The sequence below is a fragment of the Tenrec ecaudatus genome, chromosome 3 (genome assembly GCF_050624435.1).
Source record: "Tenrec ecaudatus isolate mTenEca1 chromosome 3, mTenEca1.hap1, whole genome shotgun sequence".
Lineage (NCBI taxonomy): Eukaryota > Metazoa > Chordata > Mammalia > Afrosoricida > Tenrecidae > Tenrec > Tenrec ecaudatus.
Genome location: NC_134532.1, coordinates 107,071,897 through 107,097,277, shown reverse-complemented (window position 1 = coordinate 107,097,277; position 25,381 = coordinate 107,071,897). Strand labels below are relative to the sequence as shown.

The 25,381-nt window shown below is 40.2% G+C and overlaps 1 protein-coding gene across 14 annotated transcripts in view; it reads left to right on the top strand.

Annotated features, from left to right (window-relative positions):
• ANK2 (ankyrin 2) overlaps window positions 1-25,381 on the top strand; it is a 648,733-nt gene that overhangs the window by 446,475 nt on the left and 176,877 nt on the right. For all 14 annotated transcript variants that reach the window (XM_075543900.1, XM_075543907.1, XM_075543894.1 and 11 more), the window contains 2 exons: window positions 3,537-3,635; window positions 8,958-9,056. In XM_075543900.1, coding sequence (XP_075400015.1) covers window positions 3,537-3,635; window positions 8,958-9,056 — 198 coding nt within the window. The remainder of the gene's footprint in view (window positions 1-3,536; window positions 3,636-8,957; window positions 9,057-25,381) is intronic.

Genomic DNA, 25,381 nt, shown 5'->3' with positions numbered 1-25,381 from the left:
TGGCTATGTTGTGAATTCATGAAGAGGAAACGTTGCCGCAGTACATTAAAGTAAATAATATGGTTTGGTGGTCCTTCTGAGGACAGCTTCTCTGGAAATTGGTTAATTTATCAATATATTAGATTTAAGTTTTAGGTTATTTCCGTTTTCTTCTTTTCGAGAGAGTGGTCACCTTTACCTTTGTTAATGGCGTTAAATGTTTGTTTAGTTGTGGGTTGTTTTGCCCTTGATTGTGGAAACACAGGACAGGAAGTGCCATATTCTGGGTAGTCTGGTCCACAGCTGCCTGGCAGTTAAAGCTGCCCTTTCAGCTGAAACAGATGCCATTAAGTGAAAAGGGAACTGTCTCCCCAGGGGAGGTTGAGGAGAGTGTTATAAATCCTTTAGGCTTGAAAGAGTTAATCATTCATGTAATTGGAGAGGCTTTTTACACCTTTTCAAACAGCCTCCTCCTAAAGCCTTTCTATTTTGAGTCTATAGAAGGTTTTTCAGTTAATCACGCATGCAATTAGACATTTTACACTTCTGTAAACATCTTAATCCCCCAAACCTTTCTATTTCAAGACAATAGAAAGTTACATTTTTCAAGTCAGTCTTAAACACCCATTTTAGTCAATAAAGAGAGACACCTATGGAGACAAGCGCACAACGACAATCGACTTCAAAAGGTCACGACCTTGAAATCTCTAGGAAGCCTAGTTCTACTTTACAGCAAAATTCACAGGGTCACCATGAGTGTGAATTGACTCCATACCCAAAACCGAACTCACTGCCATTGAGTCAATGGCTTCCCAAGACTAGTTATTTAAAGGTGAGAAATCCCAGCTTTTCTCCCAAGGGGCTGCTGGTGGTTTCAAACTGTGGACCCTGGGAATGGCAGCCGTCCACCCCCCCCAAACAACAGCCATGAAGCAGATCAGGACAAGTCCTGTATTATAGAATTGTAAAGTTGACTTAAATGACTGCCTCCTCTGGGCTGTTGTGCCTTCGAGAAATTACCCATTGAGAAATCATCATCCTAGTTTAAAATTAAAAAAATAGTGGCCAAGTCATTTCAACCCTTGATATTTAGGTAATGATGTTGCTGGGAAATAGTCGAGGGAGGCAGAGCTGGGGAAAGAGGAAGCATGATTTATAGCATTTCTTTATTTCTGTAGTCCAAATATTTTCAGCATGACAGCAGGATAGGAAGACTTGATATTGGATACTTTTCAAAGTAAGAAACTGGAAGCTGAGTCAAAGGGAAGAATGATATCAGCTTATATCTTTCTTCTGTCCCTTTTTGAGTTGTTAAATTATTTGTACAGTTAATGCCGTTATCATCAGTACAGCAAGGAGGGAGGGACGTTAAAACATCTTTTTCAATTTCTGTTGGGAATATTGTTGATGCTAAGTTTTTTAGGGACTGAGTACTAAGAATATTTCAAAGGTGCTTTAATCCTTATCTTTTCGTGCCAATAAACAGTAGAAACTGACCTGGGCTGATAGTACAATCTTTTTAGTGACTCAAAGGTAAATATTGTTGCAGAACCAGGTCCATCATTCAAAAAAGAAGGGAAAAAATGACTTTATCTTTTAATCAAATATGAAATCTTTGAAGTATTACATGTACAGTGACCTGTACATAAGAAATTTGCCGCGTTTGTGTTTGTATTTGGCTCTCCTTGCATGTATGATAAGATCTACTTTAACTGTATATCAGTGTCTTAGACTGAGCTCTCTATGTATATGTACATACAGACAAAGACAGAGATTGCAAAGAACTAGGATAGCTCATACAATTGCAAAGACTGGTAAATCCCACATCTGTGAGTCGGATGACAGTGAAAAGTCTCCTCTTAAGTTTCCTAGTAGCAGGAGCTGAGGGACCCACAATCTTCAGGTCAGCCAGAAAGCTGATGGCTCGTTTCAAGACCCAGAGCTCAGAGAACATCAAGACAAATGCAGGACCAAGAGCAATTTTTGCTAAAACATCCGTATATACTGGACGCAGGGCACAGCGCTGAAGAAACATCCCTGTCAACTGTTTGCATATATCAGATTGCAAGACGGTGACTGATGATGTCGCATCTGTCAAACCCCTGAGAATCATGGTCTAGTCAAGCTGACCCATGACCGTAACCATCACAATCAGCGTAAAACAGGTTGTTGTTAGCTGCCATTTAGTTGGTGCGGGCTCAGTGTTCGCAGAGTACAGTTGCTCCTGAAGGCTTCCAAGGCTGTGAACTTCAGGAACTTTTGTCTCCCCAGATATCTCCAGATTGGAACTGTTGAGCATGTAACTGCATGGACCATCAAAAGACTTCTCTCACATGTGTAAACATCATATTTTGTGAATTTTAAATTAGGGTTTTTAATGCTCTGGTAAATGATTTTCAGGGATTTAAACAGATATGAACAAATCTTACATATCTATCACAGATTATATGATACATTTTAAATTTTGGGGGAAAAAATCTAAGCTAAATCAGTTGATACAGTTCCACAATTTATTTTAAGCATAAAGTTTTCATTAGAGTTGTGTTGCATTAGGAACTGTCCTATGGCTTTTACACCACGATCTATGAAAGGAACAGTCTCAGTTGTTAAAAGTAAAAGGTGTGTTACCGTTCTCTATATTTCAGAATAATGGGCTCAGCAATTCAAATCTATCAGCTGCTCAGCAGGAAATATATGATATTTTCAGCTCTCATGCAATTTACAGTCTCGGAAACACTATAGGCCAGTTCTACTCTGCCCTTCAGGGTCTCTGTGAGTTGGAATTGACAAGATGGCAGCAGGTTTGAGGTTTTATGTTTCAGAAAGAGGTTACCTTGATGCCACAAAGTATCTGTGGTATTTAGCTGGCAATCAGCTGCTTGACAATTCAGAATCAGCAGCCTCTCCATGGGTGAAAGACAGGCATGGAGATCTGCTTCCATAAGTACTCCAGCCAAGAAACTGATGGTGCAGTGCCCACTCCCACAAATGGGTCACAATGAGTCTGAATGGGATTCCCAGAGGAACACATACAACATGCTTTAGAAACGGTAGAATTGTGATGATGTAAGATATGGAAAAAAAAACCTATAACTTACCAAGGGTTTGTGAGGGAGAGCAGGTGGGGAGGAAGGGGGAAGAAATGGGAAGCTGATATCAGGGGTTCAAGTGGGAAGGGAATGCTTTTAAACTGATGATGGCAGCATATGTGCAAATGTGCTTGATACATGGGAGGAATGTATGGATTGTGATAAGAGATGTAAGAACCCCTAATAAAAGTATTTTTTAAAGAAAGAAGCTATAGACTTTTAAGTCTGCAGTATAATAAATGTTAGGGATTTTTTTCTCTCCATAGAATTGTACATGTAAATGGATGTGTTCACCGCTTTTGCCTATGTGAATATAAAACAACCTGAAAACCCGTTATACAAAAGTAAAATAAACACAAGAGTATATTCCAGTGCTGTATATTCTCTGGCTTGTCTGCTTGCATAGGATCCGCAAAGGATCTCCCTCATCATGAGCCGCTCTGACACCTTCTTTCCTTCTCTTCTTAGAATGGGCTCAATGCTCTTCATCTGGCTGCCAAGGAGGGCCATGTCGGGCTCGTCCAGGAGCTGTTGGGCAGAGGGTCTGCTGTGGACTCTGCTACAAAGGTAATGCGTGTACATTTATTTTCCTTAGCATCTCGGTCTATAGCATCTTTTCCCTGGGTGTACTTCTTCACAGCATAATAAATGACGATGTAGTGGGTATTAATAAAAATAACAACAACCAAGGGGAAACATCTGGCAAGTCCAAAGATGTTAAATAGAGAAGTCCAGATTATGCAACAAGTACCTGGCATGGAACACTAAGAGAGAATAAACTTAAAAACATTTTTTTAAATTTAAATCATCTCTTAGCCACAGCAAATAATTATTGGAAAAATATTTAAAGAAGAGTGGTTTTAAAATTGATCAAAGTCAAGACCTCATGGTTATAGATGGGTTTAGTGCAGCAGGAGTGGGGTCGTGATTAGGATATGTATGTTGTGGGAGACATTGGAGTTAACAAGATTGGTCCATAGGGGATCCACCCCCCCCACCAACACACACACACACACACACACACACACACACACACACACACACACACTCGCGAGCACATACTGTTCACTTTCAGGTAGGTGCCAAGGGAGGTTGTCCTTCCTAGTGCTAATCAAGAGACAGGAAATTAGGAAGTTCCCAGAATCCTCATGAGCAAGTGATGCCCATACAGAGGTATCATTGGCTATGACCTGATTGACAGGCTAGGCTCCACCCCTTCACTCATATTACTCTCACATTGACACCAAGTTATGTACCTACCCACAATTATCCCTGGTCAATGATCAGGGTTTCAATGAAGGCTTTATCCATGTGGGAATTCTGCAGATAGAGTTTGGGTTTTCACTGTCATCCATAGCCTTCTGCATACTGGGTGCTCAGAATTTAATCTCTAGTATACTTCCCTCTTCTAAACATGGATTTTACTATTTATAATCGTTGGATTGCCCAGGCTGGTAGATTTCTGTGCAGACTTAGCTGACATTTCACTTAGATGGCTACATTTTGTAAGACAAGCTTATAAGACCCTGGGTGCAATTTTCTCTGATAGCTGGGAACCATCTGTTTTCTTCACTTCACTTTGCTCTAACACCCATATATTCCGTGATCCCCTCATGGGTTTAAGTATTGAACAGGGCTACATTATAAGAACTAATAGTTCTTAAATTTAAGCTTACAATTATGTGTGAGCTCAGAATCCATTCTTATATCTATGATATGTGTGTATGCAGATAGATAGATAAAACGTTAGGCTACTTTACTGACATTATTGTCAGTGTTTTGAGAGATAATATAAGTAACCTCTTTGAGAACTTTCATAATTATGAAAAAGTATCATTAACATTTAATGTTACAGAATATAAAATACTATTTAGACAATAGAAGTATTCATCTATAGGAAAGACTTTTAGACTAAAATACATGAAGTGTTTACTTGTACATATTAAAAAACATAATGTCTGAATATTGTTTTAGAAATCAATGAGGGTTAGACACAAGGCACAGATTTCATAACACATTCACTAAGGCAAGACTACATCTGTAGACTAAGACATGTCACAAAAACTAGGAACACTTGAAAGTGGCAACTATGTGGGGCTCTTAAGTTGCCAATTATCAGACAATCTCAAAAGCAAGAGGTTTGACCTGAAGTCCTATGACTTCCAAATCCACATCTTGGAATAGCGGTCATCTTCTCACCCCATCTCACACTAGGGCATTCCAGCTGCAAGTCCAAAGGAGTAATCAGTTCCTTTAATCTGCCAGAGGTATGTTTAGGGCAAAGTCCCGCTCGCTTAATGTAGTTTCTGTATTAAGAAGCCACATTAAGCGATATGGCTTACAGAGAACGCTGTGAAAAGACAAAATCTGAAATACAAGCAGCCTATAGTATGAAGACTGGGTCACCAAAGGCTTAAAAAAAAGCATGATTAGCAATATAATACCAGGTAGATTCTCCCCTTGAGGTAATGTATATGCAATGTCAAGCATTTTCCCCAAGGGCATGGTGTCTCACCAATACCCACATCACCCTGATTCTACCCATCAGCAGAAGTGAAATCATTTCCTTCAAGAATCATGAATCTCCATCAAAATCCACTTAGCACATCAGTAGCAGTATCCACCAGATTCAGGTCAACGTAGGATGACCCCACGTGGCAGAGACCATGTGGTCCCCTCCCTCTACCTGCCGCACCAAAAAGCACTTGGACCCCAGCTTCAGCAAGGCTTCCGGGGGGAAGTGGTCTTTCGGATAGGAGTACGTGTGTCTGTTCTTATTATGCCCCTCACTTCTTTAGGATGTGCACCCAGCAGCGGTATTGCTGATGGTATACGATTCCCATTCCTATTTGTTTTAGTTAGCCCCATATCTCTTTCCATGATGGTGTGCAATATTAGAATCTTTTATTAAAAAAATCCCACTTAGCATGCCTCATTTAAAAACTGAGCCAACTGAGCCCTCAAAATGGTAAGAGTGTTTAAAGGACCCACTGTGAAGTAGTGTCAAAGAGTGCTAAAGTTTAGCACCTACTATACAGCCTCAGTGGCCAAAGCAGCATGGTACTGGTATAATGACAGACATCCAGACCAGTGCAATAGAACTGAAAACCCAGAAACAAAAATTATCAGCATACAGACACCTGATCTTTGATAAGGGCCCAAAAAATATCCAATGGGAAGCAGATGCCTTCCTTAACAAGTGGTGCTGGAAAAAAATGGATATTTACCTGCAGAAAAATGAAGCACCGCAAGACACAGTGCCCTCTCACTGACCCACAGTGCTACCGGGGGCAGGACTGGAGACACAGTGTGGGAATAGAGCCCAGTCTGACCCCTTACACTGAGGCAAAAATAAAAGGAGAGCAACAGAGTAGCAAGGAGAGCAAAGCATTGAAGACCCCAGAGAAATCCTGAAAATAGACTTCAGAATTTGTGGGGAGGGCTTGGCACTTCACTCGACCTGAAAGGAAAACATTCATAAGTCAGCAGACAGACCTGGAACTCTTTATATGCTTTTCAAAAAATGTTTTCTCTTGTCTATCCATGTAACATAGGGTGGATAAACCATCCCCAGGAGAAAATAATGGGGCCAATGGCACTGGGGGACATGGCAGAGAAAGAGGAAGGAGAAAAGGAGGGGTAGCCAACAAACCCAAGGTCAAGGGAATGAGAGATCAAAAGACAATGGCAAGGAGGGCACAGAGTGCCGGGTGGGTTTGATCAAGTGCAATGTAGCCAAGAGGAATTACTGAGAGTCGAATGAAGGTAAAATATGATAGTGGGACAGGAGGAAAGTTGAAGGACACAGAAGAAAGAACTAGGAGGCAAAAGTCCTTTAGAGTCATGTGTATATATATATATATATATATATGTATGTATATAGACCTATATATATATAAAAATATATGATGGTATATTATATACCATCTATATAATATACCATCATATATTTAAATATAATATATGTATATAGACCTATATCCCTACCATTATATATTTTATATATATAGGTCTATATACATATATTTATATATTAAGTATTAAGGTAGCAAACAGACATTGGCCCTCAATTTAAGTCCTTCCTCAATGCAAGAACACTTTGTTCTAAAAACCGTTCATTCTGTGATGCTCATCTTCCCGATATGATCACTAAAGACAAAATGGGTGTATCAGCAAAAGTGGTGAAGAAAGCTGATGGTGCCCAACTATTAAAAGATATAGCATCTGGGGTCTTAAAGGCTTGAAGTTAAATAAGCGGCCATCTGGCAGGGAAGCAGAAAAGCCCACATGGAAGAAGCACACCAGCCTGTGTGATCACAAGGATTCAACAAGATCAGATATCAGGCACCAGAAGAACTCAAACAAACAAATATATCGATACAAATGACAGGGGTCAGAGTGGAGATCCAAAGACCATCTGTAGGCAATTGGACATTCCCTCACAAAAGGGTCACAAGGAATGAGTCAGTCAGAGTATACCAATATAACAGTATGGCACGGATGAAACACAACATTCCTCCAGTTCTTTAATGCTTCCCTACCTGCCCCCCCCCCCCCGCCATTGCCCCACACCACCACTGGCATGACCCCAGTTCTACCTTACAAATCTGGTTCAACTGGAACATGTACTCTGGTACAGATAGGACCTCTCAACACACAAAATCCAGGACAGACAACCCCTCAGGAACAGTAATGGGAGCAGCAATACCATGAGGGTGGGGAAAGATGGAATCGAAGGGCAGAGATGGGGAGCCAACTCTGTTTGACTTATAAACCCACAACCCCCAGGGGGACAAACAACAGAAATGTGGGTGAAGGGAGACCGCGAATGGTATAAGAAAATAGTAATTTATAATTTATCAGGGGTTCACAAGGGTGGGAGGAAAAGAGAGGAGCTGATACTAAGGGCTCATACAGAAAAATGTTTTGAAAATGATGATGGCAACAAATGTACAAATGTGTTTGATACAGTTGATCTGTGGATTGTTATAAGAGCTGTAAGTCCCGAATAAAATGATTTATTTTTTTAAAAAGAGGGTTAAAGCCTGAACTTTGAATATGCAGATTTCTGGATGTTTATGCTATAAAATGTTATTGATTTAGTGGTATCATACATAGCTTTTAAACTCTCGGCCAACATTTTCTTTTCATGAAAGGTTAGGTTATTTTTCACTTGTGATCAGCTCTGTGCATGTTGGATTTTGGCGACGTCTATGTTATAAATCTTTGGTAACCTTGTGGATAAGGTGCGCCGCCCCCCCCTTTTAGAATATTTGAAGCAATAACCATGTGCTACTAGGAATCGGCAACACAATTGTGAGCACAGTCAGTGTGTGTACCATTTAAATGTCTAGGTTTCTTTGCAAACGGAAGTAAACTCCATGGTTCAATGAACCTTTATGTTGTTCGTGCTGCTGATAACGTTTCCTTGAGAGAAAATTCTTTAGTTATCGATTAAATACTATAAAGAGTAATATTGCCACACACACACACACACACACCACATTATCTGACTCAATAAGAACTCGATCTTTCTATGTTCTTGATCCTGTTCACCATATCTCTGGTGGTGCAGTGGGCTAATTATTAGGCTGCCAGTTGGGTGTATTACAGTTTGAACCCACAGCTACTCCACAGGAGAAAGAGGAGTCAGTCAGTCTTGTAAGGCTTTACATCCTCACAACCCGAATGGAGCCGTCTCCCTCAGCCGCGATCTGTGCCAGGCTTTTTGATGGATGCAAAGGGATGGTGGTTAGTTGGTTCCAAGGGGGATCACTGTTCTAATAAAGTGACCAGTTGGAATAATTGGGAAATTTGAAGATGCTTGAATATTTTGATTTCTACAAATTGAGTTAAACTCTGACTCTTCGTTTTGTTTCTTCAAAACAGAAGGGAAATACCGCTCTTCACATTGCGTCTCTGGCTGGACAAGCAGAAGTCGTCAAAGTTCTTGTTAAGGAAGGAGCCAATATTAATGCACAGTCTCAGGTATTCCTCTCAGATTTTCCCCAATGGAAATGAACTGATATGAATAAGATTAACTTTGTGAAACTGAGTTAATGGTTTTATCTAAAGTGGAACAGACTTTGCTGTAGATGCTTTCTTTCTTTACTAAGTCATCCTGTGACAGCTTTCATTTTTTGACACATCTCATAATTGACGTCTTGATGTAACTGAAAATTGGCTAAGGCAATAAGTGATTTTAAGCATATTTTTAAAAGACTATAAAGTGGATTTTTTTCAGAATGACAGTGACATCAGTGAAATACTAATTATTCATGCAAGCTGTATGCCAGTCTATAAAAATATATCTTCTCCCTAACTTCAAAAAATTCTCCAAAGATTCAGGTAGCAAAGCTGCCATAAAGTCAGATCAACGTGCTTTGATTACCTCATCCCCCAATTCTGGGCTTTCCAAATGTGCCAAGGAGACAGGCAAGTCCAGATCCTGCAGTTCTATAATGCACACGCTAGCAAGTGGAAGATGAGTGTTCTTGAAACAATACTAGCATACATTTTTAAAAGAATAATGTTTTAGTGCAAATATATCACATAATGCGCATTCTATTCTATGTTCTGGTGACAAAACTTAGAATAGACTGTTTGGTCTGAAATTTTATTCCTAATGCCAATCAGGGGACTTCAAAAGATTCATAGAAAAATAAAATGAGAAGATAATGGAATTTTCCCTGGAAGTTTTGATGCCCCCTTCACATATGTTTTTTTTCTAGGACTGCCATAACAATATATAAAAAAGTAAATGACTTTGTAGAACACAATTTTTGTCCATACTTGCAAACTCTAGGAACCTGAATAGTCGATGCTTTGTGTTTCTTTGCTGCCTCTAGATGAAGTCGTCGTGGCTTCTTTGCATTTCTGCCCGTCTTTTTTCTCCTGCTGAGAGGCTGGTGGGTTTGAACTGCTTGCTTTTCAGTTAATGGTGCAATGCGCACCCACCCCGCAGCTCCAGCAGGGCTCCTTCCTAACCCATCCATTGACTTGTTGCTCCTAAGAAGTTCCTCTACTTTGACAGGAAATTCACACACACCTTGGTGCTCTTGTATCTGTGAAAGGAACTTGGTTGAGTTTCTCAAATTGATTATTATTTAATCACATGAATGTCATGAAGGCTAACAGATGGAAAATGCACAGGATAAATGCTTGTGGAAAGCACTGGGGGCAGTAGTTACTGGAGATGTGTGTTTTGGAAATTTTTCATGAATAAAAAGCCAAAATCATTTCATCAGTGGTCTGCTTTCAAGAAAATGAGCCTTTTCTCTATAGTCATACTAATGCCAAATTATATATATTTTAAAATCTTAAGAAAATCCCTATTTGGACTGACTGTAAATAACACATTGATTTATATTGGGAGTATTATGATGAATAACTTAAACTGCAATATATTTTTGTGAGAAAGATTGAGAATGAGATTTTTATAGTTAAAAAATACAGTTGAATGGCTTAAACTCATATTTTTGTTGTGAGGAAGTTTTAGAATAAGAAAATTAATATATAAGATTTTTAATATATCTAAATAATTTAATACATTCTATGGGATATGAGTTAGACATACAGGATCCAGTCTCTGATATTAATTCCCCACTTGTCTGCTGCTTGGTCATACCATGATGGCTTGCATGTCACTGTGATTCTGAAAGCTATGCCACCAGTATTCCAAACAGATTTAAGTGAAATAGCCACACTAAAAGCATACTAAGACGAGCGAATAAGCTGTCCACTGATAAGAGATTAGCCACTGAAAACTTCATGAATGACAGCAGAGCATTGTCTGGTACACAGCTGGAAGATGGGCTCCTTAGGTTGAAAGCCCCTTACCATTGCCTGGGGAAGAGCTGCCTCCTCTAAGCAGTCTACGTTACAGACATAGATGGAACGACAATGTGGGGACTGTCATTTTCTGATAGGGCACAGCTCAGAATGGGACTTGACAGCTGAAAACATCCATTCATCTCAGAACATGGGGTGTGCAAATATGAAGCTCAGAGGAGAAGTGAAACCCATTAATGGGCTGAAATGGACTGATATTGGCCAGTGTGAGTCAGCGATACGGTTTCCTATGCTTGGAATGACAAATTGATGAAGAATAGCATCACATTCATAGTCAAAAAGAAACTTTCAACTCCATCTTTCAGTAGCGAGTCATCTGAGATAGGATAATATCTACAGGCATGCATAGCGGCCCTTCTCTGCCTACTCAAAAGTGAAGGAGAATCCAATTCCTCATAAGCCTGAGGTCTATTGCCACGAAGCAGAGGCCACACATCCCTCCATCCTCCATCTTCTTTACCCCATTCGCACACCAACCATTCTTCCCACGACACTCTACCTCTCCACCGGGTTCAATTATCCATTGCATTTGCCAACAGGACTCACAGACAATGCTCACTATGAAAGGAGTTTATCGGGGAAGTTAACAGGATCAGAAAGCGCTAAGGAGACATTGGTCCACAGCAAAACCTCTCCTTAGCCAGCAGTCAAGTTTGTCTCTAGTTCTCAGCCATGCGATCCCTTGGCCTCTGCTTCCTGAGCCCGGAAGCCCGCCCATGGCTCTGCCTCACTGTCTCATAGTCTTGACACCGCTCCCGGGTCTGTCTCGTGGTTTCGTTGCCGTGGCCTCTGGTCTGAGCCTGACTTCCTTGCGTTGTCCCACAGTCTTCATGCTACCGTTCCTGGTGCCTCTACCACTGCAGGTTGAGATCTTGAGTACGCTCTACTGAGGACACTTCTTTGATGGTCACAGGCAGATGGCCCTCTCTGCTTTGGAGATGGCTCTTGTGCACAGAGGAATGACTTTGAGGAAGGTGTGGTTTAAACTTTCAGCAGACCCTACTCCCAAGGAGACTAGAGATGGTGACTTGGGGCACACCCTTTCATAAGGTGGAGGCTCAGAATACATCCCATTTTACTCATCAACAGATGGATTGACACAGTGACTGCCACAATGGGCTCAAGAATCAAACAATTGTGAGGATGGGACAGGGCCGGGCAGTGTGTTGTTCTGCTGGGCGCAGGCTCTCTATGTGTTGGAACTGACTCAGCAACATAGATAGATAGATGGATAGACAGACGGACAGACAGATAGCTAGATAAACATGTCCATTCGCACAGCAGAGATCTAACTCCCAAATGGAATTTTTACCATAGGCATCGAGGCTAGAATCTATAATACATCACATAAAGGTGTGCTCTCTACTAAACTGGTTGTTCGTATGATTTTGAGTGTCCTTCCTGACTTGAAGCTCCCCAGCTTGATTCTTTGGTTTTCCTGGGGTCAGTCGCATGGAGGTCTTATCAAGATCTTAGCAACCACTATTTTGATGGCATGATTGAGCTGAGTTCAGACTTGAATGAGCTGAGGAATGCTATTGGCCACAAGGATACTTGCTTGCCTTCAAAATACCCAAGTCATTTTACCAGACAATCTTTTCCATGTCCATTAATGGTGGAAAGGAGCAGCCATGTTGGTCAATTCCAATCATGGTGATTACGTGCCTTTAGTGCACAACTGTTTCTTAGGGCTTTCATGATGTTGGAAGCAGATTGCCAGACCTTTCTTCAAAGGTGTGCTTGGGCAAGTTTGATGAGCCCACCTGGCGGTTCGTAGACCACCACTTAATTTTTTGCACCCCCACAGACTCCAAATAGTGTACAGTAAATAAGGTTAGAATGCTTCCCATTTACCCATGAGTGATATTGGTGTGACCACTTTCATTACTTCTAAATCTATTAGACATTAAAAGACACTTAAAAACCGTTAGAGTCCGTTACATATTATTATCAAAGATATTCCAATTGAAAAACCTTGTTAATCAGAACTAGTTCAGGTGAGCCAGAACTCAAAGGGACTGCTTTGTTTTTCTGGGTCTTGCAAGCTGCTCACTTTTGACAGGATGCAGTGTTAGAATTTTTCTAAGGTTTGGCTGAGTGGAAAATATCTGCTTTCTTCTTCTTTGGCAGGCTCTCTCCTTACAGGAATCTGACTTTACCAGGTTTAACTGTATTTTCAGAATCAGGATTTCCTTTCAGTTCTTTTTTTTTAAAACATTTTATTAGGGGCTCATACAACTCTTATCACAATCCATACATATACATACATCAATTGTGTAAAGCACATCTGTACATTCTCCTTTCAGTTCTTATAGTACTTTTAATTGACTTTTTTTTCTCTGTCAGTATTGCTTATCTCAGGGTTGTTTCTTTAATGTTGGTGTCCAGTTTCTGCAAGATAATAAAATTCTTAGGGACAGATAAACTTTCTTACACTTTTTAGTTTGAGAACTTAGCATAACGCCTTACCCATGGTAACTGAATGCCTTCTCTTTATGGGTTTGGTCAGGCATCCCAGTCATTCCAGAGTATCGATGTTAATATTAAAAATAGCACTAAAAGTAATACTAATCATAACGTGTCACCCCAGATGCATTGTCTAATTCTTTTGGGATCTTGACATCGACTGTCATTGTCGATAGCAAGTGGACTCAGATGATTGATTGTCCTGAAGACTCATTGTCCGCAGCACTCCTCATAGCTCCTGAACGGTTCTTCCTTACGACAAATCCCAAAGTATAACTTGAATCTTTCTATTCTAGGCCATGTCCTATGCAGGACAAAATGAGCTGACTCTTGTGAAATTGAAGTCGTGCAAAAGGCTTCGCTACTTCGTATTTTCCGTGAGCTCTAAAGGCTTTTACAAAACATGAAAGAGATTTTGCTGTTTTCAGGGAAACCTGGTCTCAGAGATTTTTCTCTCTTTAATCTTTCGCTACAAAATCGTGATGCTCCATTCTCCTATGAGAATGTTTTTCCTTTAGCCCCTTATAGTATTCTCGGTTTATAAAATTAAAATTGGAATGACCACTGTAGCACATCAAAGCTTCATGGAGTTGTTAAAATGAACGAAAGCGAAAACAAACTCGATTCTGGAATAGTGCATCTTTCCAGTCAGCAGAAGCTGAGTGAAATTGTGGGGGATGGGAATGAAGTGTGGGGCCTGCCGCCGCTTTGTGGTGATGCTTCACCTTAAGCCAGGAAGACTGTGAGGTGTGAAGCTCTGAGAGTTGGCGAGAGTAAGGAAAATGTGATGTCATTCAGGGAGGGGAAGAGCCAGGAAGGAGCTCCCTCAGGACTTCTCAGCAAGTCTGTATCCAGGGAGCTCCGTGTGTGTTGGAACAAATTCTAGGGGCCATAAAGATACTGACTTTATTGGTCTGCATAATATAGCTGTTTAAGAATGCCTTGCATTTGAAGCTTAAAACATTTGTTATGTGCTATTTCCTTTGTTTTTCTTATTGTCACTATGGAAACTATCAGTTTATTGTTCTGTTTTAGATATGGGATAAGCTGAAGTTTAAGAATAGAAATAGTCTTGTGATAATATTAGGAATGGAGTTACAGACCCAGGATCGTTTGGTTGGACACTTTCATTCAAAATAAATCTCAGCTTAAAGTTACTGTTTCCTGTGAGGCAGCTTTAGACCCTCCGTGTCCTCTGGGGAGAGCCGACATCTTGCTTACCTCCCGCAAGAGCCGGTCTGACATCATCAATTCTCTGCAGGGCTAGACTCTCAGATGCTGGCAATAACACAACACATTCCAGGAGACCTTGGGATTCATGTTGACAACGATGCATTCCCCATAATCTGTATATATTCATTTAGCCATCCATTCTCTTAAATAAGTATTTTTCCAAATAAAACATAAAAAAACGACACATCTATACTACAGCAGCAATTCTGAAATACAGTTGTGTTGCCCGCTTTGATTCTTTTTCTTGCCTATTGCTATCTTCTACTTTTAAACATTTTTCCTGTGCTTTAATACTTTCTTAAGAATTCCAGGTGTGAACTGCACCCCCTTTTCATCATGTTTTTAGAATAATTTTTTATGGTGAAAATATGCACAAATATGTGCCATTTGAAAAGGTGTACATGCACAATTATAACCATCCAGTTGTGCAACCATGTTCATGCTCCCGTTCTTCCAGATCCGTCTACCAGGATGAAACTCTTTTTCATCCCTGATAACCCCGGTTTAGCTTTGACCTCTCGATTTGCCTGTTGCACAGGGTGAGATCACACAGTAGTGGTTCTTCCGAAGCTTCACTGACTCACTTCGCACGACCCGACCGACCTTTTCCACCTGCACCCGCGTCCTGGGACTCATCAGGACTTCCTTTCCTGCACAGCTGGCTAAGATGCCACCGCTTGTTTATCCATTCACTTGTGAGGGTCACCTGGGTCATTCCTTCCTCTTGGCCCTTCTGTCATGATCACGGACATACAGGTCTCTGTTTGTCTAGGATTACTGGATTTTATGGTAGCTCTATGTTCAACTTTTTGGGGAAAAAATGGCTATGCCATTTTGTATTCTCAACAGCAATCTAAAGTCTCCACAACCATGCCAACACTTTTAAGCTCTTTTGCATCATTGCCATGCCAATAGGAGCAAGTTGGTAACTCAATGTAGTTTTAATTTTCATCTTTTTAATGGCCAGTGGACTCAAACATCTTTTCATGTGCTTGTTGGCCATTCGTCTATCTTCTTGGGCAAAAAGTCCATTTAAATCCTTTACCCATTTGGAGGTGGAGGTGGGATTGTATTTCTCTTATTTTTCATTTTTGTTTTGATTTTATTTTGTTATTGAGAATATACATGACAAAGCATACACCAATTCAATGGTTTCTGCACACACAATTCATTGACATTGATTGTATTACTTGAGTTGTGCAAACATTCTCACTGTCTTTTCCAGAGCTTTCCGGATCCATTAACACCAACTCATTCCCATCTAAGGTACCCAACTAATACAGTGAGTTCCTGCTCTCAGTGGGATGCCTTATAGCTAGTTCTTGAAAGAACAAAATACTTAAGGTGAATTTCTTTAAAAATCAGTTAACCTAAACTATTATGTGATTTTTATGAAGACTTGAGGAATAAGTATGATGAATATGTACATATATATACACATATATAGCCTCAGCTTTTCCCTCCCCAAAGATATCCAAACCCACTGCAGTCTAGTTAATCCCAATTCATAGCAACCATATATTATGTTCCCAAGGCTGAAAATCTTTACAAGAGCAGACAGCCTAATTTTTCTCCCTCGGGGCTGTTGGTGAGTTTGAACCACTCACCTTGCAGTTAGCAGCCCTGTACTTAACCCATTGTACCACCATGGTTGTCATCTCATGTACACACACTTGCATATTGGATATTAGGCCCTTATTGAATATGTGGTTTTCCATGATTTCTTCCTATCTGTAGATTGTCTTTTCACTGTTTTGGAAAAGCCCTTTGATGAAAAATATTTAATTTTTATATGGTCTCATTAATTTATTTTGTCTTTTGCTACATATATTTTGTCAGGGGAAGCCATCCCTAACACATCATTACAGGTCCGATAGGTGCAATTATACAGCAATAATAAGTAGAGATCATAGTAAAGTTATAGAGAGCATGAGAGATCGAAGAGAAGTATTGAAATAAATGGAGTCAGACACGATTCATGGTAGCATGCTCACCTCAGCCCCGCTTGGTGGCTCACGTGGAGGGAGAGAGAGATCTTTAATGCTAGCCCAGGCTTTTATCTTCTCTGCAAGCCCCCTAATTACAGGTGAGGACATTCGTCACAGGAAGGGGTTGTGCAGTAGGTAATACAGTAATGAGAGGGGGTGGTCTAGGGAAATACACACAATAGGAAGAGGAGGGATTGGGGGTATACATGTGACAAGATGGGCAGATCCTAGAGTCAGGATGGCAGCCTAACCTTGGTCATCCTGGGGCGGGTTTGACCTCTCTGGGCTCTGCTACAAAGGAAACAGACAACTACTATGCTTATCAGAAGGGTGTGGGCCCTACTTGTTGTGGGATAGACAGTGGTGACTGCTTGCTCTAGATGGTTGATAGCTCTTAGGTAGAATGACCCCTGATCTACTCCTGATGACCTCCAAGTGTATAGTCATCCACAAGCAGCTAAGTTTGGCATATATTTGGGGGAGACAGCATGGGAGAAATCCTTCTGTTTCCCACAATATTTCTGTTGTCATCTCAGATAATCTATCTTTGAAAACTAGGGCTCACAGCCTACATTTTCTTCTAAGAATTTTATAATTTTAACTTTAAAATATCCCATTCTGAATTGTTCATTCCCCATTGAATGGACAAAGCAACCTGACCTAGTATTTTTATCTTGTTTTAATTCTATGTGAGCCTGAGTAAGATATTCTCATTTCGTCAGACTTAATATCATATTTCACTGATTTTTAAAAATTGTTTGCAAAAAAGTATTTTGCCTGTGTTAGGTTCACTTTTCTTTGATCTTTCAAACTTGTAACTTTTATATAAAAAGAAGACTGTATTTTTTTAAATCATTTTATTGGGGGCTCATACAACTCTTATCACAATCCATACATACATACTTTGTCTCAAGCACATTTGTTCATTTGTTGCCATCATCATTCTTAAAACATTTTCTTTCTACTTGAGTCCTTGGTATCAGCTCCTCATTTTTCCCTCCCTCCCTCACAAACCCTTGATAATTTATAAATTATTATTATTTTGTTGTGTCTTACATTGACTGATGTCTCCCTTCACCCACTTTTCTGTTGTCCACCCCCCTGGGAGAGGGTTATATGTAGATGCTTGTAATTGGTTCCCCCTTTCTACCCCATCTTTCCCTTACCGTCCTGGTATCAGTACTCTCATTATTGGTCCTGAGAGGTTTATCTATCCTGGATTCCCTGTGTTTCCAGCCTGGTCTAGCTGGATTTGTAAGGCAGAATTGGGATCATGAGAGTGGGGATGGGAAGCATTAAAGAACTTGAGGAAAGCTGTATGTTTCATCGTTGCTACCCTACACTCTGACTGGCTCATCTCTTCCCCGTGACCCTTCTGTAAGGGGATATCCAGTTGTGTAAAGATGGGCTTTGGGTCTCCACTCTGCACTCACCCTCATTCACAATGATATGATTTCTTATTCTTTAATGCCTAATGCTTGATCCTATCGACACCTCGTAATCGCACAGGCCGGTGTACTTCTTCCGTGTGACTTTTGTTGCTTCTCAGCTAGATGGCTGCTTTCTATCTTCAAACCTGTAAGAAGAAGACTATGTTTGTAGCACATTTGTGATTGTGTTAGGTCAGGCTCACTAGAGAGGCAAATCCAGAGACAGTCACATGTGTATAAGAAAGAGCTGTATATCAAGGAGTAATTGAAAATTAAGAAAACATTCCATATCAAGTCCATAAGTCTTATATTATCCCATAAGTCTGATATTAGTTCATAGATCACTCTTTAGATTCACACAACCACATGCAATGATGCAGAATGCAAGACCACAGGCCAATGGGTAAAAGTCTTGTGGATCTAATGGCATGGAGTACATCTCCAGGGCTCTGGCTGCCATCTGTGTGGCTCCATGTGACTTTTCAACAGGAGGGTGCAGCAAGGAGAGAATGTGGTCTGCCTCCCAGGAGAAAAAGAGAGAAAGTTTCCAGAACTAGGCTATGCCCACAAAGAGACATCATTAGGTTGTAACCTGATTGAAAGGTAGGTTGTAACCTGATTGAAAGGCTAGACTCCACCCCTTCATTCTTTTATCAAGTTTACATGAAATAGTGTAATAACCATAATGTTTAAGCTGTTGTTTTATTAGAGTTAAAGTTTTGATTAGCCAGTTGCAAGATTAAAGTCACCTTAGTCACACCCCAGAATTTAGAGGTGCACACACCACCTATGTGCAATGATTATCTTTTCAGGTATAGCTTCCAATAGATTTCTTGTCCTTGGCCCTGACCCATTGTCACCAATCATTTGACTTGGACTGTGCAAAGGAGGAAAGCCTCCACAGTTGGCCAGCATGCCCATTGCACTGAAGGGCTTCCATCTGCTCATAGGCCATCCTTGCTCACAAAGCAAAAGCTTGGTAGCAGAACATGCTGTGCTGTCATGCTCCCCCCACGTCACCCCCCAAAAAAGAGTAAGTACACAGAATGTGATTTATGACTGTTGGTTTAAAGCAAAAAAAAAAGTTTGTCTTCAGCTTCCCCCTCCCCAAGATATGCATATGACTCTTTCTTCATAAGAGTCTTGGCTCTTTAGTTGGGAGAAACACGATTATAATGCACATGTTATGAGTGAAGGTGAAGGCAGGTACTTTATTTGGCAAGAATTTTTTTTAAAAAGAAGTTGGGGCCCTTGTGGTTTTATTCTGAAATCAGCATTTCTGGTAATGCAAGTTTACTAGAGTATCTCTGTCCCTCAGTACAAATCACGGGGAAACTATATTTGGAACAGTGGCCAGAATTAATGCCTTTACAATTGGCACTGAGTGACAAAAACCCATCGCCGTAGAGTAGATTTCAACTCAGAGACCAAGAAGGGCAGAGTAGAACTGCCCTATAGCATTTCCAAGGCTGTAAATATCTTTATGCCAATAGACTGCCACCTATTTCTCCTGCAGAATAGCTGTCATGCTCTTTCACCACATTGCCTCCAGGGATCCTTAGCCCCTTAGAATAACAGTATTGTACTCTGGATACCCTGCAGTAGCCATCTGTTCTAACGCATGGTGCCCCATGTGTGTAAATAGTAGTGTACTCCATAGGGTTTTTATGGCCACAAAATTATCTCCTCTGGTTAATTTCACACTTCCCACCCTTCAGTTGGTAGTCAAGTACATTCACATGACCCAAGAACACCTAGTACAAGAGGGCTTCAAAAATTCATGGAAAAATTTATTATCTTTTCATTCCATTTTTCCCACCAAACATTTTGAATCTTCTTCCTAGAAATCAAATGTTAAAATTACTCATCTGCTATTGAAAACAGCACACACATATATAAGTAAACAAGATGATAATTTTATTTATAATAAAATTTAAAATTTGGTGAATAAAATTATTCTATCTTTATATCATTCACTTTTATGTGAACATATGGTATAGAAAGGCTGGATTTTAGTTGTCATCCTGCCCTTAAATTTTGTAATTTGTGGCATAAACCTCATTAAATTCAAAATTGTCAGATTTCCAATCTATTTCTCACTTCACAAGGCTATCAGTGTATAATATTTTAATGAGTCCAAAGAAACGGAAATTGTAATCATGTAAGACTTATAATGATAGTAGGAAAATGGCAAAGGTAGCTTTAAAGTTTTTTTTAATAGAAATATAGTTCAAATCTTAAATTTCTGTCCTTCTGATTTTGACAAACATTGTAAAGGTCATGTGGAGTTAAAATAGTAGATACCATAATCTGCTTTGGCAGTAAATGGTTAAAACAGTGGTTAAATCAGATTTCATAACACCAACATTCATATTGAACAATTAAGTTTCAGACAAAGCCTGCAGGAAGACCTCAAAGCAATGATTCTTTGACACAAATCACAAAATAAAATAAAGTATAAAGACATGACACAAAAGAAAACTTGCCATTAGAAAGTAACTGGAAGTTATCATTCATTCACTCATTCAACATATCCTTGAGTGTAAATTGTGTGCTTTCTAGTATTTCTTATGGTTGCAATGGTGGTGGAAGGAGCGAAGTAAGAGAGTAATGACTGAACGGCTTTCTTAAACAAAGAGTTAAAATAAGCAAGAGATAGAAGATGGAGTGTGTGGTAATTACAAAATTTCATGTCAACTTGATGAAAGAATGCACAGTTGGCATCTAGCCTGTCAATCAGGTCACAGCCTAATAATCCCTCCTTGTGGGTGTGGCCTTCTCTTGAGTTTCTGGGAACTTCTTGTCTTCCTCCCTGGAGGCAGGACACACTCTTCCTGCCTCACCTTCCTGTTGAGGAGCCACGTACAGACCTGCGCCTGCACTGAAATGATTCTACTGGCATTGGATCCGCAAGGCATTCCACCTACTTGCCTGTGATCTTACTGTATTCAGCATCAATGCATGTGCTGTGTGAGACTGAGGAGGAATTTATAGACTATTATGGGACATTTGGGCTAATATCGGATTTATGGACTTGATCTGGATCCGGCTGAGATATTTTCCCAATGTGCAGTTGTGCTATGATATAAAGCTCTCTCTTTCACATATATGAGTGCCTCTGGATTTGTTTCTCTAGCCAACCTGGACCAACACAGACTGTATCCCAGAAAAAAAAAAATCCCTAAGGAATTAGTAATCTGAGAATTGACGTTTTAAGAAAGAAATCTGGTTGAGTGAGACCTGATTAAGACTTTGTTCTGCTTTTTATCCTAAACCTAATCTCTGATGGATGTAGGGAGATGGAACAGCTCAGGTTTCAATTTCTAAAATGTTATCTTGGCGCCATTTGGGAGAACTTGGATGGCAGCCAGGAGGCTGCAAATCACACCACGTGGAGGTCATAGTGGTCTACTCTAGATAATGAGTGTCTGGGCCACCCTAACAGTAGAAGCTCAACTACAAGCTGCAAGTTTGGGTTTCCAACATAATCAGAGGCACCTTGGAAGACTAACTATTTCTGCAGTGGTCTTCTGTTTCTCCTACTTTTTTGTTGAGGCTGTCGGGGCTGGTTGCTGTTTACGTGTCATTTTAGAGGAGCCCGGTGCCATCTTCCAGAGTTGAAGAGCAGTGGGCTTTCTCTTGGGGACTCATATGAGCGCTTCTATGAGCTACCAGCGGGTAACTGCACTGGGAGGTCAAGCTACCACTGCATCTTCCTGTGGTTTCATGCTTACCCTAGCCGACCAGTATTCTGTTTTTGGAATGTGAGCTGGAAGGTCCTCTCACGGGAATCTGGTCAGGTGGTTGTGGGCCCATGAGGGTGGCGTTTCACTGGCTGATCTCTCAGTAAGCCGTAGTAGGGTGTTGCACGATGCTTGAAGCACTTCTGGTGGCGTGTAATGTTTCCCTCTGCACCTGGAGTGCGACAGAAGGTGGGTGGGTGTACCCTCCTTAGATGGCAGGCAGAATTATCCTAGTCGGAGAGATCTCCATGGAGGTTGGGTGGATGTTCCTGCAGCAGCATGGAGCACCACCAATGATTGTAGGAGTTCCCCCAGTCACTTGTAGGACTTGGGGTATAGGCTGGAGTTCCCCCAGCCATTTGAAGGGGAGATGCCCCAGCTGCTTGGGGTATGGTGGAGGTCAGGCATGAATTCCCCAGCTGTGTGTAAAGCCAACAAATGCAGGTGAGAGCTCCCCCAACTGGGCTGTCAGAGTTGCCATAGGTGGATGGGAGTGGCCTGGAGGCCAGTAGTGGCTTGTGAAAGTAAAGAGAGGGGGGAAAGAAGAAAAATAAAGGAGAAAACAAAGACAAGAGCAAAAATAAAAAACAAACTAACACACACAAAATGCAAAGACAAAACTAAAGTAAAAACAGTCAGAAATAGAAAACAACAAAAAAGGAAAACAATCTGCTGAGACTGTGGCAGGAAAGAGATAGGAGATAGCAGAAGGGGCAAAAAGAAGAAAAAGTGAAAGAAGATGAAAAGACAGAAAAAAGAGAAGGAGAAAAATAAAGGGACAGCTGAGCTCTGTGCTGTGTGCAGCTCTGTCATAGGGGGGCAGGCTGGAGCTCACCCCTCTTGGTGAGCGGAGTTGCCCTAGGCAGAGGGTAGGGGGCTGGAAATGAGCAGTGGCATGTGGAAGAAAAGAGGGAGAGGAGAAAAACAGAAAAGAAGAAAGAAGAGAAAAAGAGAGAGAGAAGAAAAAAGAAAGAAAGAAGGAAGGAAGGAAGGAAGGAAGGAAGGAAGGAAGGAAGGAAGGAAAAAACACAACTGTGCTTGCTGAAATTGACTGTGATGGGAAAGAGAAGAAAGAGAATTTGTGGAGTAAAGAGATAGCTGATCCCTGATCGCCTGAACGTGGGACTGGAGGGGTTTAAACCCTGCCCCAAGGTGGCAGGTTGATGTGCCCTTTTAGTCCAGAGTGCAGTAGCCATAGCCTTGAAAATCCCATGAAACCATTCTCCTCCGCACACATGGAATTACCATGAGTTGGGGTAGACTCAAAGACAACTTAACAGCAAGAACCATGAAAGATGATATTAGCTTAGGATGGAGTGGTAGTGATTTGAGTGATGAAATAAAAAGCATTGATTTGAGAAAGATTTCAGATCTGTTGCAGGCCACTTGGTGTCTTGTTTGTATGTTTGTTAGATGAGCTTGTTTGTCATTAAAGACTCCAAGTTCATTTTAATTCTACTTTTCCTTTTTTGAGGCCACTCACATCACGAGATCTGAGGGATAAACAATCTGCAGGGTTTGTTGTTGTTTTAAATGAAACATACTAACTATATGTGACACGGTCCTTCTTAAGAAATGAAATCAACAACAATATCTTAAACCCTTCATTTTTTTTCAACCCCCACCTCTTCCCACACCCATCGCTGACTTCCTCATAGTCGTCAAAGTCGTGTCTATTGGAGTCTAAACCATGCTTCATTTTTTGTATTTCTTTATAACAGTTGTAATATTACATATTTATCGTTGTAGAATTGACTGTTTGCAGAGCACTTGGTGTTGACAGTGAATGGGGAGTGAAGAAGAATAAGGTGTGAAGAATTACTTCTAGTCTTCTCTCTGACCTAACTGTATAGAAGTTGGCATTCACCGACAGAGAACATTGGGAAAGAATATGATTTATTTTTCTTTGTTTGGGGAAGAAAGGAAAGAGGAGATCATGAGTTACGTTTCAAATGTCTGCTAAATATCCAAGAGGTTTTAATCGGGAGTTTAATCTACTGGTCTAGGATTCAGAAGAGACTTCTGGAAGGAAGATATTTATAGGTCATCTTAAATAAATGGCAATTAAGGCAGTAGACTGGAAAGCAATGAATTCAAGGAGAAATGGGAGACTCTTAAATTTTAGGGACAATTTTTGTATAAAAGAAAATAAGACAATGAAGAAAAACTGTTGTGTGTGCCAAAAATAATTTTAAGTTATAGTAATTGTCCAGGGTACTCTGATTTCTTTGTGTAAAATGAGTATAAATAGCAGGTTTGGGAGAAAAATAAAATGAGAACTAGTGAATCCAATGAAATAAGCATTTAATTTAAAACTGGATTGGCTTCAATTTAGCAGTGGTTAAGAGGGCTGTTAAATCAGGCAACATGAGTTTGAATTGTGTGTCTGTCACCCACAAGCCCTGTGACCTTGGGCAAGCTAATACCATTCCCATGCCTTAATTTACTTGGCTGTAAAATGGAAATGAGAATCAGACATACTATTTAGAATTGATGGGAGGAATGAAGGAAATGACACACATTAAGCACTTGTTATTACTCGCTGTTGCTATTTTTACTCTACTTACTCTGTTGACTTAGTAGGCGTGCGAAGACTATCATACTGTCAGTGTGGGAAGTATTGGATCTGTTGTTATTAATTCCTTAAGTCCTGATTTATTTCCCCTCCCTAATTGACTAGATGTACTGATTCTTATGCATAAGAGGATAAGAAAATCTATGTTTGTCATGGAAAGTCAAGAATGTCAGGAAGATGAGTTATGGAGATAAATAGATCTGGGAACTAAACTGATGGGGCTAGGGGAAGACCAGGAAAGATCCTGGAAATACTTCTCAACTACATCAAGGCCCTGTGTACAGATCAGAGATTTGAAACTTTTATTCATCTGCTATTTCATCTGCCTAGCTAGAAAGGATTCTTGCGTCAATGTGAACACCATGTAGTAGAGCTAGAGACAGACATTCTAAAGGCCATGGATTTGTTCATTTTGCTTGTTCATAATTCACCAATATTTGACCATTGGACCAGCTGCAAAGACTTTTTTTCCCTTTTACTTCCTTTTTCTAATATGGCATTGATTAATAATCAAACTACTAGCATTTTGGAGCAAAGTTCCAGATAGTACATCATCCCTGATAGCTACTTTGATATTCTTCCTATTTCCAGTTATTGTTTAAAAAGATGTCTACCTCTAAAATTAGATTTTGTGCATTGTTTTTTAACCAAAAATTCTATAGACTGTGGGATGTTCATAGTGTTTTAAAGATAAATTTTCGATTGATGCATTCTTAAATATTTTGTCTTATTTGGGACATAACAATTCTTTACATGCTACACCTTTATACTCTTCATCAACTTACTGTAGTTTGGAACTAGAAGATACTCTTAAAGAACGTATCAGTGGCAAGAGTCTCTGAGGTCCTTAGAGTTGAGGTATCCTGCCCAAAGTCATATTGGTAAACCTGTCTTCTTATTGGAAAATATGCCACATATTTTATTATCCCTATAATATCTATCTATCTCACAAATAATGAGTACATTTTAACTTAAACAATTGACAAAAATGCAAGAAATTTACAAAGCAACCCGTTCAGTTCATCCT